This window comes from Brachyhypopomus gauderio, chromosome 9 (genome assembly GCF_052324685.1).
Source record: "Brachyhypopomus gauderio isolate BG-103 chromosome 9, BGAUD_0.2, whole genome shotgun sequence".
NCBI classification, from domain to species: Eukaryota; Metazoa; Chordata; class Actinopteri; order Gymnotiformes; family Hypopomidae; genus Brachyhypopomus; species Brachyhypopomus gauderio.
The window spans coordinates 10,920,690-10,940,689 of record NC_135219.1 but is presented as its reverse complement, the minus strand read 5'-3'; the positions used below and the strand labels follow the sequence as shown (position 1 = coordinate 10,940,689).

At 51.6% G+C, this 20,000-nt stretch overlaps 1 protein-coding gene across 6 annotated transcripts in view; it reads left to right on the top strand.

Moving 5' to 3' along the window:
• Positions 1 to 20,000, top strand: part of dab1a (DAB adaptor protein 1a) — a 109,042-nt gene that overhangs the window by 51,201 nt on the left and 37,841 nt on the right. For all 6 annotated transcript variants that reach the window (XM_077017062.1, XM_077017061.1, XM_077017060.1 and 3 more), the window contains exons 3-4: positions 17,002 to 17,141; positions 18,909 to 19,007. In XM_077017062.1, the coding sequence (XP_076873177.1) occupies positions 17,002 to 17,141; positions 18,909 to 19,007 (239 nt within the window). The remainder of the gene's footprint in view (positions 1 to 17,001; positions 17,142 to 18,908; positions 19,008 to 20,000) is intronic.

Genomic DNA, 20,000 nt, shown 5'->3' with positions numbered 1-20,000 from the left:
AGGTCTGATTCTGCTGCAGTTCAGCTCTGTTCTCCTTCATTTGTGTAATTGGCTTGTAATTCCTGAGTGTAGGAGTGTGGGAGTCTGTTAGTGTGGGAGTCTGATAGTCTGAGAGTGTGGGAGTCTGATAGTCTGATAGTGTGGGAGTCTGATAGTCTGAGATTGTGGGAGTCTGAGATCCTCTTGCATTCACACAGGAACCTGTTCTTCCCCTCGTCCACTCCTACTGTTACAGAATGAGATCGGTTTGGGCATCTAGTAAAGTGAAGGTGCATGATGTGTGTCAATGTACAATGGTGTGTTGTGTGTGTGTGTGTGTGTGTGTGTGTGTGTGTGTGTGTGTGTGTGTGTGTGTGTGTGTGCACGCGTGTGTGTGTGTGTGTGTGTGTGTGTGTGTGTGTGTGTGTGTGGGTGTATTTGTGTGTGTGTGTGTGTGTGTGTGTGTGTGTGTGTGTGTGGGTGGGTGTGTGTGTGTGTGTGTGTGTGTGTGTGTGTGTGTGTGTGCATGTTCAGTTGCTGTTGTGCCAAGGTGAGGTGTCTGGCTGTACAACCAGTGAGTCTAATTAATTGTGAAGGTGGAAGAGAGAAGAGTGTATCACCAATTCATTTATCATCTGCCAGTCAGCATGTCCACAATGCAGGTGCGTGTGTGTGCGTGAGTGTGTGTGTGTGCGTGAGTGTGCGTGAGTGTGTGTGTGCGTGAGTGAGTGAGTGTGTGTGTGCGTGTGTGTGTGTGTGAATTGCAGGCTATGCAGTAGCACTTGAGTGATGGTTTGGATGGTACGTTTCTGTGGTTTGGAGCAAAGAGACAAATGGAGAGAAAGAAACTACCAATCTCTCCCTCTTTTTTCTCCCTCTCCTTCTTTCTCCCCCTCTCTCCCTCATTCCTTCACCTTCCTCTCTCTCTCCTTCCTTCTCCTGTCTCTCTCTCTCACTCTCTCTCTTTCTCTGTTTCTTCTCAGTAAGCAATGGCAGTAGTGCTGTATTAATTCAGTCTTCCATCAGAAAGGTGACTGTCATGAAACCACAAATGCTTCTATATATATACACACACACACACACGCGCACCCCAGTGTTTCTACAGTATGTCGGACCACACACTAGTGCATGTGTGCTAGCTGCGACTGCATTTGCCTCCAGCAGGAGGTGAATGGGAGCCAATTATATGCCGTTGCTCACGGATACCATAAAGCACATGCAGTGCACTCAGTCTTACCTCTGCAAGCTGTAGGTTTCTGCAGTAATAACCCGTTAAACAGGCTCGTGGGCTTGTGTGCACCTGTGTGTGCGTGCACACTCGCGCGTGTGTTTGTGCAGGCGTGTGACAGACGAGAGAGTGAGTGGTGCAGAACGGACGGTCTGTGATGCTGTGGACTGCAGCCTCCTGCTCCTGCCTCCTCCTCTCTGCTCATTCATCCTCCTCCTCCTCCTCCTCCTCCTCCTCACCCTCCTCGTCACAGCTCACTCTCCCTGAAAAGGCCGCAGAGCTCGTAGGGCTCCTGACAGGGTGTACCCCCCCCCCCCCCCCCAAGGCAGAAGCCCTGTACCCATTTTAGGTTAGGAAACTAACGAACTCTATCTTTCTTATACACACACACACACATACACACACACACACACACACACACACACACACACACACACCGGCCTGACTCATTCTTCACCCCCATCTGCTGCCATCTGTCCTCAGGACAGGAGAGGTGATCATTTACTCAGCTCTTCTTTACTTCTGTTCCAGTTTCCTGTTGGAGATGAACCTGGTGGTCCATTTTTATCCGAGTGCCTGCATTTCTCTGCCTCACTCACAGTGTTTGCTAACAAGTCCTCCATGTCTTTTCCACATCCACGTGTAAAGCGGCAGATGTGCGGGTCGCCCCCTGCAGGCCGTTACTGCCATTACAGCGCTGTTCCTTCAAGGCCACCTGCTCTCCTGTCTCCACAACATGTAGCCCCCCCCTCCCTCATTGATCGACTACATTTCCCACAAGCCCGTGTGTGCAATAGCAGCAGCAAGAGCCCCGTGTACCCAGCTATTCTGTAGTCCAGACAGTGTCCCTCTGCCTGGCATGACGGCTTCCTCAGCTGTAGAACATCTAGTTCGGTTCCATTGGTGATTCCTCAGCTCCCTAAGAGTGGAAGCAGACGTATTATTGCGTGCGCGTCTGGCCTCCCCCAGGACTGGCACAGGGAGAGACGGGCGCAGCTGTGAGGGGTCGCCTCCCAGAGCGTCTCCCCAGCGTACACTGAAGCAGATCGGGTTTTGTCTGGTTCCGAGCAGAACAGCCCTGCTCCCTGTGGGATGATAAATGGAGCTGTAGAAATGGTTGGGTTCAGAAGGTGATTGGGCCATTCTCTGGAGCTGATGGTGGTGGTGGTCATGCGTGTGTGTATGTGTGCATGCGTGTGTGTGTGTGTGTGTGTGACTGTGAAGCTTGACAGGGATATGAGGTTAACGCGCCAGTGTGCTATAGCCCCACGGCTCAGGAGATGAGTTGGCGACAGGCTCGGGCTGCGGGACAGAGAGGATTATGGGAATGGCACAGAGGGGACAGAAATGAAGAGCTCATCGTGACCCCGGTATCAGCGGGCTGGACTCGGGGGAGCCCCTACCCTCTCCAGAGTGGCTAAGCCAGAGACTCCTTAGCCCACCGCATCGGCACTGCAGAGTACTGAGGCCCACCCCACCGAGCCAAACACAGGCACCGCTGGGCCTTTCCCAGCATGCAGTGCAGACGTAGGTCAGGAAGCAATGACAATATAGTTATGAAGTGTGTGCGCGTGCATGTGTTCACATGTGTATGCAAATGTGTGTGTGTGTGTGTGTGTGTGTGATTGATTGATGAACTCATAGCCCACATTTTTCTTTCTAGACGAGTCTTCTCTAACATTGTCATCTCCTGGTTCTTTTTGAGTAGACACACTCACACAGGGCAAGGCTCTCATGATGTCACTTGCTAGAAGGCAAAGAGCGTTCCTCAGCATCATGCTAACTTTGTAGCTTAGCTACAGTGGGATGGTTGCTTAGCGCAGCATCCGCTGCCCTGCCCAACACCATGCCCATTGGACTGGTGGTCTCAGTTATCACTGTGATGTTCTACCTGTGGAGCTCTTCAAGAGGTTTTAATGGTCCCACAAAAGCAAATGACAAATGTACCTTTATCTCTATGCCTGGGCATATTTCCTGGACATATTTACTTGAAGTTCCTCAACTTGAAGTTCAGGCTTCAGATGGAGCACAGGATGCTCATCAGCGTTTCTAGGATCTGTATCTGGAGGCGGTGAGAAGATCTGAGCTGTCACTTTAAAGCAGATGTTTTTGCGTCATTTGGTCTGAACGTCTGAACGTTTGAAAGTCCGCATGCACGTGTGGAGTATCTCCATCACAGCACACCTCCAGCCTGCGGAGATCACACCCCACCCGGGCTTCCCACCGCAACAGAACCCAGACTCGCCCATCGATTCTGGTCGTCAGGTAACATTTAAGTCGCCACGTTGTCAGTCGGCGTGGGGAGTTCTTTTCTTCATTGCTTCTTGAGCGTTCAGCGGGTCTGGGTTCACGTTCGGGGCAAAAGCACATTGAGTGAGACTTGAGACTGGAGCGGCACACGAAAAGTCACCGTGTGAACGACCCCGTGAACGACCCTGTGAACGACCCCGTGAACGATGGCGCGACCTGTAAACGTGAGTAACCCACCATCGATTTCCACCACACGCCGCGTGGCTGGGTCCTCACAGAGCAGTTGTGATGAGGCTTCTTCAGGTGTCACAAAGAAGAGCGCCACCTAGCTGGGGAGGAGTGTGTTGCAGGAACCCCCCCCCCCCCCCCCCCCACAGCTCAGCAAAGCAGACGAGGGGGGGTGAGATGGCAAGACAGCGGACAGAGACACACATGGCATGTGAGAAGGATCGAGACATGCATGCAGAGACGTTTAATCTCAGTGGTGATCATCTGTCGTGATGGGCAGCCCAGAGCTCCCAGAGATCCCAGTGTGGGACTGCAGAGATCCCAGTGTGCAGATCAGTCTGGCTCCATGCAGTGAAAACAGGGTCATATCTCCTTGGTGACACAAGGGCAGTTTATGCAAATACAACAACTGTTATAAAACCATAAAAGTTTAGCGCATGCAACCTGACGTTGCAGCTTTTAAGAGCTGCTCCCAGAAGGCCCTGGCGTGGAGGAGCAGGACACGTGAATATTCACGTGACAAGAACACGTCGTTCAGGTGCACAAGAACCTTCACACCCTGCCTTCTATATCTAGTGCATATCTACCCATGAACATCTAGTGCTTCTTCTATATCTATATAAGTTCTTTTAAGTTGTTTCTGGTCATAAACATTTTCCATTTTCCACTTTTACACACACACACACACACACACACACACACACACACACACACACACACACACACACACATTGTCCTCCCTGATACACTCTCACTTTTTCACGCTATATTAAGTCTGATGCTTGTTCTCTCTCTCTCTCTCGTGATTTGACAGCTGACCTTGTACCGTGGCGAATGGCTTCCTTCTCCCATTCCCTCATTTGCATACTGTAATCAGTCAGGATCAGGAAGACTCAAGTTCAGCCTTCAGTCCCGCTCGCCCTGACAATCAAGGGAGCCACTGTGGATCCAGCGACGGGATAGGTGGAATTTCTGCTTTAGTCAGGAGTTTCACAATACTGCCCCCTAGGGGCCAGTGTGCTCACTGTAGAGTGAGACGGGAGCAGGGCCAGACAGCACTGAAAGCTCCACACTAGTTTGGCATTTGTGGAATCATGAAGTGCCCTTGATTTGGTAGCAAATGAGAGCAGGTCTTCCTGTGCCTGCCAGATGCCCTCAGCACTCGGCTTTTAACATCAGCCGTGTTTTCACACTTGTGACTTCTTTCAAAGTTGTGCTGGCACAGTAGAGCGTAGGAGAGAGAGAGAGAGAGAGTGAGAGAGAGAGAGAGAGAGAGAGAGTGGGAGGGGCAGAGAGTGTGTGAGTGTGTAAGTGTGAGTGTGTAAGTGTGAGTGTGTAAGTGTGTGTGTGTGTGTGTGTGTGTGTGTGTGTGTGTGTGTGTGTGTGTGTGTGTGTGCAGGACGGAGAAGCAGAAGGAGCCTGGTTAAGTTCTTAAATGAGAGCAGAGATGGCCAGGCTTGTCCTGTGATGCACTTGGTTGACTATTCATAGAAGCTGCCCAGAGCATCGATCGGCCCCGCACCAGAGACACGCTCTGTCTGACAGGCTGCTATTACAGCCACGCACCAACCAGCACCAGGAGGCAAACCTGCTATTACTGAAACAAAACACCACGCACCTGCAGACACACCACAGGCCACTGGGCGCCCGGAGAGTGCTTTTATAATGATGAGGAGGTGTGCTTTTGGTCATGGGCGTGGGGGTGTGGTCATGGGCGTGGTCGTGTGTGTGGGGGTGTGGTCGTGTACGTGGGGGTGTGGTCCTGTGCATACAGGTGTGATCGTGTGTGTGGGGGTGTGGTCGTGTACGTGGGGGTGTGGTCATGTGTGTGCAGGTGTGGTCGTGTATGGGGGGGTGTGGTCGTGTACGTGGGGGTGTGGTCGTGTGCGTGCAGATGTGGTCGTGTGTGTGGGGGTGTGGTCGTGTTTGTGGGTCCTGTCACATGTCCAGTAGTAACTCCAGAGAACCAGAGGTACTCTCTTTCTCAAGGATGAGGAGGAAATCAAAGCAGCGTTTCCACTTCCTGCTGGTGTCAACATTAGGGTCATGTGTAGAGTAAACACAGACACCTTATCTGTAGCTGGTGGGAGCAGGACACCCTCGTTACTGAAACATAAACAGTGTCACACCCTTGAGCCAACTAAGGGCCAAGACGAGTGTGTGCCAATGTGCAAACAGGTCTTCACATCAGTGAAGGTGTGTGTGTGTGTGTGTGTGTGTGTGTGTGTGTGTGTGTGTGTGTGTGTGTGTGTGTGGGTGGATGTCAGGCCGCTTGTTTGATAAGCAGATCTTAGTAGAAATGCAATAGGATATCAGCCACAGTGTTGAGGCAGGTTTTACGATTTAAAATGGTCAACAGACGTTTGCAGAAAGCAAGATCAGAGTTTTACAGACCTACACACACACACACACACACACACACACACACACACACACACACACACACGTGTGCTTCCTGTGCTACACATCTGAACCCTTTTCAGGGTATACGGTGAGGTCAGAGCCCCTTTATGGACAAAACTGCAGAGATCAAACCGAGGGAGAAGACAAGCGCGGTGGAAATAGCCCAGAACGTCTGTTCAAAGCAGGGTGGGGATGAAAGACGAGGATCCCCCGTGGCTGGCCGGGGATGACCAGTGGAACATGAGGTGTGAGTGTCTGAGGCTGGCAGGACGAGACAGAGCTGCACACAGCTGCCACGGGTCCTGTCTGGCACACAGACCCCTAGACCCCAGACTGGAGGTGCGGGCTTATCCGGCCCACCACTCCTCAGGGGCAGCCAAGGGCAGACAGCTGCTGCACTAGTGTATGTAGACCAAGCACTGGGTTTAATACTGTATCTGTTTAGTCATAGTAGACCTGCCGGTACCCTCCTACACCTGATGTGGTGCTATAAATCTTATAGATACGGCCTTAAAGGAGTGCGCAAGAAGTTAATACAATGTTGGCTAATGTATAACATAATTTAATGCAAAGGATTTCATTCGATTCCATTATGTCCCAGTGTATCTGTGTGAGCTGAGCGGTGGCGTATCCTCACCGACCCTGTGGATGAGTTTGTGAGGCGCGTACGGCAGATTCCCACTTGATAAATTGCCTCCTTGCACTGACACAGCAGACAATTGAATGAAGAGCGGTGTATTGCACTTTTTTCATTCTGCATGTGTGTATGTGTGTGTGTTTTATGTGTTTGTGTGTGTGTTTTATTTGTGTGCGGGTGTGTGTGTGTGTGTGCTGCTTCTCCCTCAAGCCTCGTTGGCTATTAATAAAAAGCTCTTTTTACACCAGCACCAGAGCCGCCATGTGCAGGCCCATTCGGGCGTTGGGGCGTTGGTGCGGTCTGAGAGGGGGCGAGGCGCTACGGGCCAGGGGGGAGCGGCGGGAGTCTCGTACGGCGCCGGTTCTGTTGTTGAGTCTGAGTTATTGCAGCCCGCCCACGCTGTGTTTACCAGCCGCCGCCGTGTAGCAATAAAAGTGCTTTTTATTTTTCCATGGTTGAGGTTTTGATAAAGTAAAATAGGGGGGTGGGGTCAGATGCGGGGGGGTCAAAAGCGGGGGGGGGGGGGGGGGGGGGGGGGGGTGTCAAATGCGGGGGGGGGGGGGGGGGTCAGACGCGGGGGAGGCTGCATCACCCACTCAGGCCGTCTGGAGTCCGTACAGGCGCTGTAGTGACCGTCCGGCTCCTCCGGGCAGAGTCCCCTGGTCCAGCAGGCTCCTGTGTGTCCCTCATGGTGTCATCACACCTCTCGTCCTAATGAAGGAGACACACTCACCAGTCGCACCAGCACTGACGTATCTGTCAAGCACAAATCAAGGTTACAAGGTTGTTGTTGTTGTTTTTACAGTATGAATATTTGTAATTGAACCTGAGAAATGTCAGAGATCCATGGGAATGAGCTCAGGATTAGGACGCTGGGATTAGGGAGTCCTACTGGCTCTGGATGTTACTGTAGTGACATGGTGTTGAATGAGGGCTTTAGTAGATAGTGACAGAGGTGTGCGTGTGTGTGTGCGTGTGTGTGTGCGTGTGCGAGTGCGTGTGCGTGTGCGTGCGTGTGTGTGTGTGTGTGGTTCAGAGCCATCATTTGGTCCCTTCAGTACATTTCTTCATTAAACAAATGCCACGCTGATGATTTAAGAAGCTGCATCCTTCATAAGAGAATCTTGTCTTCTGATTGGCCAAGCGTGTCACATGTCTGCATCTCTCAGCAGAAACCCTGACAACTGTGTTCCACAACCATGTCCAACATCACGCCCTGTGAGTGGGCTGGGACAGAGCTACAACCTTAACCACATTACATCCAGCATGCCCCCACACAATAAACACATGGGACACAAGAAGAGAGTATGTGCTGTGGGTACTGTAGCTGTGGGTACTGTAGCTGTGGGTACTGTGGCTGTCGGTACTGTGGCTGTGGTTATTGTAGCCGTGGGTGCTGTGGCTGTGGTTATTGTAGCTGTGGGTACTGTGGCTGTGGGTACTATAGCTGTATATAGTGCATAGCAGGGTTACCGCAGCAACAGGAGAGATTTAATTACAGGAGGATGAATGTCTCCCTGTCTCTCTCCCTGTCTCTCTCCCTGTCCCTCTACACGTCTTCTCTGTCTCTCTCCCTGTCCCTCTCCATGTCTCTTCCTGTCTCTCTCCACATCTCTCCATGTCTCTCTCCCTGTCTCTCTCCCTGTGTCTCTCTCTCTGTCTCTCTCCCTGTGTCTCTCTCTCTGTCTCTCTCCCTGTGTCTCTCTCTCTGTCTCTCTCCCTGTGTGTCTCTCTCTCTGCCTCTCTCACTGTGTCTCTCTCTCTCTGTCTCTCTCCCTGTGTGTGTCTCTCTCTGTCTCTCTCCCTGTGTGTCTCTCTCTCTGTCTCTCTCCCTGTGTCTCTCTCTCTCTGTCTCTCTCACTGTGTCTCTCTCTCTCTCTCTGTCTCTCTCACTGTGTCTCTCTCTCTCTCTGTCTCTCTCTCTGTCTCTCTCTCTGTCTCTCTCCCTGTGTCTCTCTCTCTGTCTCTCTCATTGTGTCTCTCTCTCCCTGTGTCTCTCTCTCTGTCTCTCTCCCTGTGTGTCTCTCTCTGTCTCTCTCCCTGTGTCTCTCTCTCTCTGTCTCTCTCCCTGAAACACTGCAGGCATATGATAGTGTGTGTGAATGTGACTGTGATCCCACACAAGGAAATGGTATAAAACACTAAACTGTATGTGCTGTGCTAAACTGTATGTGTGTGTGGGTGTGTGTTTGTGGGTGAGTGTGCACTCATATTTGTGTGTGGGCGAGAGTGTGTGTGTGTGTGTGTGTGTGTGTGTGTGTGTGTGTGTGTGTGTGTGTGTGTATGTGTATGCAGGACCTCGAAATGTCGCTCCTGGGTGAAGCCCTCCATGGCAGTCTGGACTCAGGTCTGGGTCATTTAATATTGCAGAGTCTCCCCATGACCTTTATTACCTCTCTCTCTCTCTCTCTCTCTCTCTCTAGCTGTGGTATGTTGGTGGACTGGGACGTGCTCACACCCCTGAGTGGTGAGGGCTGGGTGGTGGTGGTGGGGGCCGAGTGGGGGTGGTGGTGGTGGGGGGTGGTCCAGGAAATGAGGAGACACATGGTGCTGCTCAGATGAATAGTGGAATGAAGATTGTCAGCCTGTTTTAAAGCCCTTCTTCCTGATAGATAGGCTGAATAAGTGATCTGACACCGGGCTACTACAGGGAGTGGAGTCACTCTACTCTTTGTCTTTCTCTGTTTCTGTCTGTCTCTCTCTCTCTCTGTCTCTCTCTCTGTCTGTCTACCTCTCTCGGTCTGTCTCTGTCTGTCTACCTCTCTCTGTCTGTCTGTCTCATCCTCATGCATATGTGCATCCTTCTTAATGGATTTGTGTATAATTTCACTAAAGCAGCTAGGTGTACAAGCACACACATAAAAGCTTACACACAACACAGGCCTTCACACACACACACACACCACACTTAATGATTTATAATGATTACTGAACAGTGCATTAGGTCTTAGGTACTTCTATGAAGTTGTGGAGAAATGATTAATAACACAAACCATCCCACCGCGCTTGATAAATACTTTACAATAACTTGTAGTCTTGAACATTCATCAGTATGGGCAGTTCAGATATGCAGAGAAAGAGAGAGTGACAGGCAGAGAGAGGGAGAATGAGAGAGAGAGAGACACGGATAGAGAAGAGAGGATGGCACACTCACCACTTGTATTCTGATGTCATGTTGAATGACTGCAAAATGTGCCTTACACTCATGGGGGCGGGGCCGAGATGTGTCAGACTGGTTGACTGCAGCTCATGGGGGCGGGGCCGAGATGTGTCAGACTGGGTGACTGCAGCTCATGGGGGCGGGGCTGAGATGTGTCAGACTGGTTGACTGCAGCTCATGGGGGCGAAGCCGAAAGGTATCAGACTGGTTGACTGCAGCTCATGGAGGCGGGGCCGAGATGTGTCAGACTGGGTGACTGCAGCTCATGGAGGCGGGGCCGAGATGTGTCAGACTGGGTGACTGCAGCTCATGGGGCGGGGCTGAGATGTGTCAGACTGGTTGACTGCAGCTCATGGGGTGGGGCTGAGATGTGTCAGACTGGTTGACTGCAGCTCATGGGGGCGGGGCCGAGATGTGTCAGACTGGTTGACTCCTGCTCATGGGGGCGGGGCCTAGATGTATCAGACTGGTTGACTGCAGCTCATGGGGGCGGGGCCGAGATGTGTTAGACTGGGTGACTGCAGCTCATGGGGGCGGGGCCGAGATGTGTCAGACTGGGTGACTGCAGCTCATGGGGGCGGGGCCTAGATGTGTCAGACTGGTTGACTCCTGCTCATGGGGGCGGGGCCTAGATGTATCAGACTGGTTGACTGCAGCTCATGGGGGCGGGGCCGAGATGTGTCAGACTGGGTGACTGCAGCTCATGGGGGCGGGGCTGAGATGTGTCAGACTGGTTGACTGCAGCTCATGGGGGCGAGGCCGAAAGGTATCAGACTGGTTGACTGCAGCTCATGGAGGCGGGGCCGAGATGTGTCAGACTGGGTGACTGCAGCTCATGGGGCGGGGCTGAGATGTGTCAGACTGGTTGATTGCAGCTCATGGGGCGGGGCTGAGATGTGTCAGACTGGTTGATTGCAGCTCATGGGGCGGGGCTGAGATGTGTCAGACTGGTTGACTGCAGCTCATGAGGAGAAGCCGCAGCGGACATAATTCAATAAAGAAGCAGAGTAAGAAAATGAAAAGTTTTGTTGGGATTCATTAGTGTGTGTGTGTGTGTTCTTCGGACACTCCAACACTGCCATCAGAGATGCCAGACTGGGAGATATAACGTGTGTGTGTGTGTGTGTGTGTGTGTGTGTGTGTGTGTGTGTGTGTGTGTGTGGGGTCCCGCCCCTCCCCTTCTCAGACGCACTGCCCCCGCCCCTCACGCCATGCTCATTAAACACCATCTTCAGGTTTACGACTCGTGGCGATTGCTTTGTGGTGCTTTTTACTGTCAGGGCAAAGGTTGGCCAGTAACATACATGTTGTTGAAGTGTTGTGAGAGCCCTGTGGGGTAGAGAGGTGGGGTAGAGAGGTGGGGTAGAGTGGGGAGAGGTGGGGTAGAGTGGGGAGAGGTGGGGTAGAGAGGTGGGGTAGAGAGGTGGGGTAGAGTGGGGAGAGGTGGGGTAGAGTGGGGAGAGGTGGGGTAGAGAGGTGGGGTAGAGTGGTGGGGTAGAGTGGGGAGAGGTGGGGCAGAGTGGGGAGAGGTGGGGTAGAGTGGGGAGAGGTGGGGCAGAGTGCGGAGAGGTGGGGTAGAGTGGGGAGAGGTGGGGTAGAGAGGTGGGGTAGAGAGGTGGGGTAGAGAGGTGGGGTAGAGTGGTGAGAGGTGGGGTAGAGTGGTGAGAGGTGGGGTAGAGTGGGGAGAGGTGGGGCAGAGTGGGGAGAGGTGGGGTAGAGAGGTGGGGTTGAGAGGTGGGGTAGAGTGGGGAGAGGTGGGGTAGAGTGGGGAGAGGTGGGGTAGAGAGGTGGGGTAGAGTGGTGGGGTAGAGTGGGGAGAGGTGGGGCAGAGTGGGGAGAGGTGGGGTAGAGAGGTGGGGTAGAGTGGGGAGAGGTGGGGTAGAGTGGGGAGAGGTGGGGTAGAGAGGTGGGGTAGAGTGGGGAGAGGTGGGGTAGAGTGGGGAGAGGTGGGGTAGAGAGGTGGGGTAGAGAGGTGGGGTAGAGTGGGGTAGAGTGGGGAGAGGTGGGGCAGAGTGGGGAGAGGTGGGGTAGAGTGGGGAGAGGTGGGGGCAGAGTGGGGAGAGGTGGGGCAGAGTGGTGAGAGGTGGGTAGAGTGCGGAGAGGTGGGGTAGAGTGGGGAGAGGTGGGGTAGAGTGGGGAGAGGTGGGGTAGAGTGGTGGGGTAGAGTGGGGAGAGGTGGGGTAGAGAGGTGGGGTAGAGAGGGGTAGAGTGGGGAGAGGTGGGGTAGAGTGGGGAGAGGTGGGGTAGAGTGGGGTAGAGTGGGGAGAGGTGGGGTAGAGAGGTGGGGTAGAGTGGGGAGAGGTGGGGTAGAGTGGGGTAGAGTGGGGAGAGGTGGGGTAGAGTGCGGAGAGGTGGGGCAGATCCATACAGGTCTCTGATTACTCTTTTCGCAAACTACCAGATTCTAAAACTCGAAGACTCTAAAATGCATTAACAAAAATAATGATACAAACCGGATTCCAAAAAAGATGGGATACTAATCAAATTGTGAATAAAAACAGAATGCAATGATGTGGAGATGGTGGAGATGTCAATATTTTATTCGTAATAATCTGAGTAAATGTAACATTTTAAAGGAAAAATATGTTGATTCAAAATTTCAGTGTCAACAAATCCCAAAAAAGTTGGGACAAGTAGCACTAAATGGCTGGAAAAAGGAAATTGAGCATATAATGAAGAGTTGAAAACCAATTAACTAATTAGGTCAATTGACAACATGGATGGGTATAAAAAGAGCTTCTCAGAGTGTCAGTGTCTCTCTGATGCCAAGATGGTAAGAGGATCACCAATTCCACCATTGTTGCACAGAAAGATGCAAAAAGTGCAGCAATACCAGAATGGTGTTACCCAGCATAAAATAGCAAAGACTTTTAAGTTATCATCAACATGACATGTTGCATGACATCATCAAAAGATTCAGAGAATCTGGAGCAATCGCTGTGCGTAAGGGTCAAGGCCGTAAAACTCTACTGGATGCTTGTGATCTCCGGGTCCTTAAATATCACAGCACCTCAAACAGGAATGCCACTGGAAATAACAAAATGGGCTCAGAAACACTTCCAGAAAGCACTGTCAGTGAACACAGTCCACCGTGCCATCCGCTGTTGACAGCTGAAACTCTACAGTGCAAAGAGGAAGTCATTTCTAAGCAAGCTCCACAAGCTCAGACGTTTGCACTGGGCCAAGGGTCATTTAAAATGGAGTGTGGCAAAATGGACTGTGGTCAGATGAGTCAAGATTTGAAGTTCTTTATGGAACACTGGGACGCCATGTCCGTTCAGAAGCCTGCATCACTCATGGTATGGGGTTGCATGAGTGCTTGTGGCATGGGCAGCTTGCATGTCTGGAAAGGCACCATTAATGCAGAGAACTATGTTCAGGTTCTAGATCAACATATGCTCCCATCTAGATATCATTTCTTTCAGGGAAGACCCTGCATTTTTCAACAAGATAATGCCAGACCACATTCAGCAGCAATCACAACATCATGGTTATGTAGGAGAAGATCCGAGTACTGAAATGGCCAGCCTGCAGTCCAGATCTTTCACCTATAGAGGACATTTGCCTATCTTAAAGAGGAAGGTGCGACAAAGATGCCCAAGACGATTGAACAGTTAGAGGCCTGTATTAGACAGGGAGATCATTCCTATTTCGAAACTTGAGAAACTGGTCTCCTCTGTCCCCAGACGTCTGTAGAGTGTTGTAAGAAGGAGGGGATGATGCCACACAGTGGTAAAAATGGCCTTGTCCCAACTTTTTGGGGATTTGTTGACGCCATGAACATATTTTTCCCTTAAAATGATACATTCAGTTTAATCTTTGATCTGTGATTTGTGTTCCATTCTAAATAAAATATTAGATGTTGGCACCTCCACATCATTGCATTCAGTTTTTATTCACAATTTGTTTAGTGTCACAACTTTTTTGGAATCCAGTTCGTAATATGTGTTTACCCTTTCTGCTGAGGGAGGAGGTTAGTAGCTTTCTCTCTCTCTCTCTCCCTCTCTTACTTTCCCTCTCTCTTTCTCTATCTCCTTCTCTCACTATCTTTCTCTCCCATCTATCACTCGCTATCACTCTCCTCCCTTTCTCTCTCTCTCTCTTCCCCTTTCTCTCTCTATCTCGCTCTCTCTCTTGCTATCACTCTCACTCATTCTCTCTCTGTGAAGATAAGTGTCTCTGTCAAGTCTTTTAATGCAAAAGAGAGCAATAGATAATGGCGTTCTAGCACTTTTAAAAGTACTTAAAGGAGTGAGTGAGGGTGAATAAGGGAGTGGTAGTCCAGTGTGTGTGTGTGTGTGTGTGTGTGTGTGTGTGTGTGTGTGTGTGTGTGCGCGCGTGTGTATATAAGTGAATGAGTCTGGATGGGCCTAAGTGAATGGGAGAGCACAAAATATGTGTGTGTGTGTGTGTGTGTGTGTGTGTGTGTGTGTGTGTGTGCGTGTGTATATATAAGTGAATGAGTCTGGATGGGCCTAAGTGAATGGGAGAGCACAAAATGTTTGTGTGTGTGTGTGTGTGTGTGAGAAGGAAAGTATGAGTAAATGAATGAGCTGTGAGAGAAATGAATGAAAGTGTGTGAGTCCATGTAGCGGTACAAGAATAGGAGAGCACAAAATGTGTGTGTACATGTGTGTGTGGGAGAGTGGGAGTGTGTGTGTGTGTGTGTGTGTGAGAGAGAGAGAGAGAGAGCGTGTGTGTGCGTGCGTATCTCTGCATGTGTGTGCGTGCGCATCTGTGTGTGTGTGTGGGTGTGTAGGTATCATTCTTTTCCATTATGGTTCCAGTGCTCAGAACCATCAGTGCTGGCAGCGTGTTGTTGACATTCAGTAATGAGCTTCAAGGTGACTAGCAGTAAAAGTATCATTAGAACTGCTGGGTGGAGGGGGGGAGGGTGTGGGGACTGGCGTCAGGGTGGAGGTGTGTGAGGAGTTCTATTTAGCAGATGTGTGGGAAACCACACTGACCACATGGGAGGGACTGTTGCTATGCGTGCCCGTCTTTGTTTGGGGGGAGGGGGGGGCAGTTGATATGCGGGCCCGTCTTTCAGTCCCTCGCTCCATTACAGACATCCTGATCACTTATTTTCCCAGAGCTGCCTCTGAGTGGCCACAGTAGATAACAGGAGTGTGTGAGAGCAAGGTCAGCACCAGGAGGCTACTGATACTGCAGCCATGTTAGCAATGTGGGTGAGAGTGAGGGGGAGAGAGAGAGAGAGAGAGGAAGAGGGAGAGTGGGGGAGAGAGAGAAGGATAGAGGGGATAGAGAAATGGAGAGAGAGGGGGGAGATAGTCGTGGGACTAAGATGCTGAAAATGGCACGTGTTTCTGCGGTGGGAAAGTTAAAGAATGCGAGAGAGAGGGATGGAGAGAGGGAGGGGAGAGAGAGTGAGGGAGAGAGAGGGAGTGAGAGATGGAGGATCGTTATCTGGATCGTTGTCTGACTAGCCAGGAGTTGTTGAAATCTTGGCAGTGGAGTTTAACATGTTAATATTCAGCTGTGTGAGATGGCAGAACTGGGTCTGGGGCAGTCTGGGGCAGAACTGGGTCTGGGGCAGTCTGGGGCAGAATTGGGTCTGGGGCAGTCTGGGGCAGAATTGGGTCTGGGGCAGTCTGGGGCAGAACTGGGTCTGGGGCAGTCTGGGGCAGAACTGGGTCTGGGGCAGAACTGGGTCTGGGGCAGTCTGGGGCAGAACTGGGTCTGGGGCAGTCTGGGGCAGAACTGGGTCTGGGGCAGTCTCGGGCAGAACTGGGTCTGGGGCAGAACTGAGCTTTGAGTGGTTAAAGCACCTCACCCGTCCTCCCTGAGGAACACCCTTTGACCTCTGACCTCCCAGTCAAGGGCTGCCAATTAACCAGGAAAAAGTGTCTGTGTTTGCTTTGAGTCCCCGAGGACAATGTCAGTGTGTGTAGTGTGTATACTGGTGTATGTTGGTGTGTGTTGTGTGTGTGTGTGTGTGTATATATATATATGAGAGCAAGAGAGTGTGTGTGTGTGTGTGTGTGTGTGTGTGTGTGTGTGTGTGTGTGTGTGTGTGTGTGTGGTGCATAGAGGCTCAGGACTAATTGGCTCTGTTTGTCTCCGCTCTGCTGGGCACGAGTGAGTTAATTGGTCTCCGTCCTCTAGGAGCTCATCGATTGGTCCGTCCAGTTTGCCAATTAAAGCCTACGTGACCTGGGTATGGGAGGGAATGAGGTTGTTTTCTGAGCTGTGATTGGCTGGTATGGCACTGCTTTGATGTGTGAGCTGAGCTTCATCCCTTCATATCACCTCAGACCAATCCAGAGTACTGACTTTCTCTCCCAGTGTTTTATGAGAATAGCATATACCGTCCCTCAGCACACACACACACTCTCACATACTCACACACACACACACACACACACACACACACACACACCTTTTCGACATCCCTGCTACACCTGCAGGTGTCTGAAGAGTTCACTCACTTTGGCTCACAGCTACAGGCACGTCGGTGAGCGTTGGCTTGTCCCTCCAGATCAGATGTGTCCAGATGTGTGTCCAGATCACCCCAGCTCGTCCTTCCTGCGTGTCTGCGCTGCGTGTCTGCGCTGCGTGTCTGCGCTGCGTGTCTGGTGCCCTCTAGCTCCTGGGCTGTGGTGATCTAAGGATCACTGGAGAACCGTTGGGAGAGTTTCCTTCACTGGCACTGGGTGGAGTCAGTGAGAAGCCTCAGTGTTACTATGTAGTTTTGTAGTGCAGAGGTGGGGGTACCCCACACTATCTGCCCCACACTATCAGCCCCTCACTTTCTGCCCCACACTATCTGCCCCACACTATCTGCCCCACACTTTCTGCCCCACACTATCTGCCCCACACTATCTGCCCCACACTATCTGCCCCACACTATCAGCCCCTCACTTTCTGCCCCACACTATCTGCCCCTCACTTTCTGCCCCACACTATCTGCCCCTCACTATCTGCCCCTCACTTTCTGCCCCACACTATCTGCCCCACACTATCTGCCCCTCACTTTCTGCCCCACACTGGTGTCCTCGCTTCTCTACTGTACACTCTTGATTTTTTGTGCTATGTGTTTTACCTCTCTCTCTCTCTCTCTCTCTCTCTCTCTCTCTCTCCCTCCCTCCTCCTCAGGCCAGGACCGCAGTGAGGCAGTTCTGATAAAGCGCTTTAAGGGGGATGGTGTCCGCTACAAGGCCAAGCTCATCGGCATTGATGAGGTCACTGCCGCAAGAGGAGACAAACTCTGCCAGGACTCAATGATGAAGCTAAAGGTGTGTGTGTGTGTGTGTGTGTGTGTGTGTGTGTGTGTGTGTGTGTGTGTGTGTGTGTGTGTGTGTGTGTGTGTGTGTGTGTGTGTGTGTGCACGCACATGTGCATAACAGTCACATAGTGAATGATCTCACATACCCTACATCCATCATCTGGGTTAATGAGGCCTGTAAATACCAGTCACCAGTGCCCAGCCGAGAGAGAGAGAGAGAGAGAGAGAGAGAGAGAGTTTGAGTGTGTGTGCATGCACCTGTGCATGTGTAACAGAAACGGAAATAAAGCCAATATTTTTTATCTGCACTTTGCAGTTAGAACAATGTGACATTATTTTGTCAATGGTACAACAAATGCAACATTAGTCCCTAGCGACAGTCGCCACTTCCTCCTCTCCTGCAGGGCTGGCCCGTCTGTTAGACTCCGCCCACTCCACCTGCTCTGCATGCTGGTTTAATTGGAATAGAGGCCAGCAGCCATTGATCAGAGCTCTTTACCCACTCGCTCATTTCGACAGCTAATCTATACCCATATTCCCACAATCCTTCACTCCTTAGTAAACTAACGACCCTGCGTTATCATTCCTAATCTCTCTCCCTCTCTCTCTCTCTGTCTCTCTCTCTCTCACTCTCGCTCTTTCTCTCAACTCACCCAAGCACGCTCGCACCCACACACACACACACACACACCTTCAGCCTGTAGTTTTAAATGATACCCATTAACCACAGCATTCCGCACTGCCTGCGTCTCGTGACTCTCCTGTTTGACCACCTCACTGCTGCATTCTGACCACAGCATCTCTGTGTCTCCTGCTCTGGGGTAGAGAGGCGGCTCTCACAGCCGCGCTGCCCCGTGCTGGCCATCGCCGCCCCTCACACAACTCTGCCACTGCCTTCTGTTCCAGTGGTACTTAACAAAAACCACAGCTGCATCTCCAGAGATGTAAATCATGAAGCAGGTCGGGACGTGCGGGTCCATCGGGTCGATCTCAGTGCTGCGGTATTGAACATCAGAGCAGGAGGGAGAGAGAGAATCCCAGCAGACCCTGAGATAGTTAGAGAAACCATCTTGTTCATCAGCTACTAGTTTGCTAACACACACACACACACACACACACACACACACACACACACACACACACACACACACACACACACACACGCCTGCACAATACTTTTTGTTACTTTTTGATGAACTCTCTACCTTGCACACACACACACACACACACACACACATACACATGCAGGTGAACATAAATACGCTCACCATGTACTTTAAAGGGCTGTCAGGGACAAAACCTATTTGATAGGTTGACAGCAGTTACCGTGGTGATGGTGATTTACCTGCTGTGGACAGATGCAGCAGTCACTGGGGGAAACAAGACCTCACAGAGCACTTTGAAGTTGGGGCCCCGGGGCTCACACACACACACACACACACACACACACACACACACACACTTTCACCCAGAAAGATGCACCGTCAGCACCCCAAACTCTACCAGCCTCCATGAACACTTGCATCTGTCGCATACACACACACACATACACACACACACACACAAATACACACACACACACACACACACATACATACCTACATTGAATTTTATACAATCAAATTTTCCCAACACATTTGAGCTATACTCTTCCTCCCAGAACACAGTATAACAGAGCCACACTGTAACGCAATATAACAGAGGCACACCTGCTCTGTTGCTTGTTCAGTGTCTTCATATGTGTGTGTGTGTGTGTGTGTGTGTTTCCTGTCTGCAGGGAATCGCAGCCTCGGCGCGCTCTAAGGGAGAACATAAGCAGAAGGTCTTTCTCACCGTCTCCTTCGGCGGAATCAAGATCTTTGATGAGAAGTCAGGGGTGAGTGGAGTGGACATGGCTGTGGGCTTGAACATCCAGCTCAGAAACGTTCTGAACATCCACGACTTCTGCCCAGGCTTGAAAACGGGAGAGCACACTGCTAGTCCTGCCCCATGGTCTGCTCCTCTCCCGAGGCCACACCCCCTCCCTCCCTCCCAGTCTACTCTGCTGGAGTTCCCATATTCCTAGTTACACACCATCACAGGCACTTGCTCACTGGTTGACTGGGCCCAGTCATAGTCTTGTTGTCCTTTATGACAAAGCAGGCAGTTGCCCTGAAGCAGCATGTGGTGATTGGCCACAGCCCTGAACATGTGGTGATTGGCCACAGCCCTGAACACGGCTCATCTGCAGGAGAGGACACATCACTGGGACTGTGTGTAATGGGGCATGTCTCCAGGAGGCTGCAGGTCGGGTCAGTCCGGCCCCCTGGTGTGGAGTGGGCGTGGCTCTGCGGGAGGGCTACGCAAGTGTTAATGATGCGTTTAAAAGATGTGTGTGTGCGCCCAGGGGAAACGGGGCCTAGTTGACCAGACGTGCAGAAGTTCGTGCAGGCGATGACAGAATGAGGGTGTGATGGAGGCATAGGGGGACAGAATGAGGGTGTGATGGAGGCGTAGGGGGACAGAATGAGGGTGTGATGGAGGCGTGAGGGGACAGAATGAGGGTGTGATGGAGGCGTGGGGGGACAGAATGAGGGTGTGATGGAGGCGTAGGGGGACAGAATGAGGGTGTGATGGAGGCATAGGGGGACAGAATGAGGGTGTGATGGAGGCGTAGGGGGACAGAATGAGGGTGTGATGGAGGCGTGAGGGGACAGAATGAGGGTGTGATCGAGGCGTGGGGGGACAGAATGAGGGTGTGATGGAGGCGTGAGGGGACAGAATGAGGGTGTGATGGAGGCGTGGGGGGACAGAATGAGGGTGTGATGGAGGCGTGAGGGGACAGAATGAGGGTGTGATGGAGGCGTGGGGGGACAGAATGAGGGTGTGA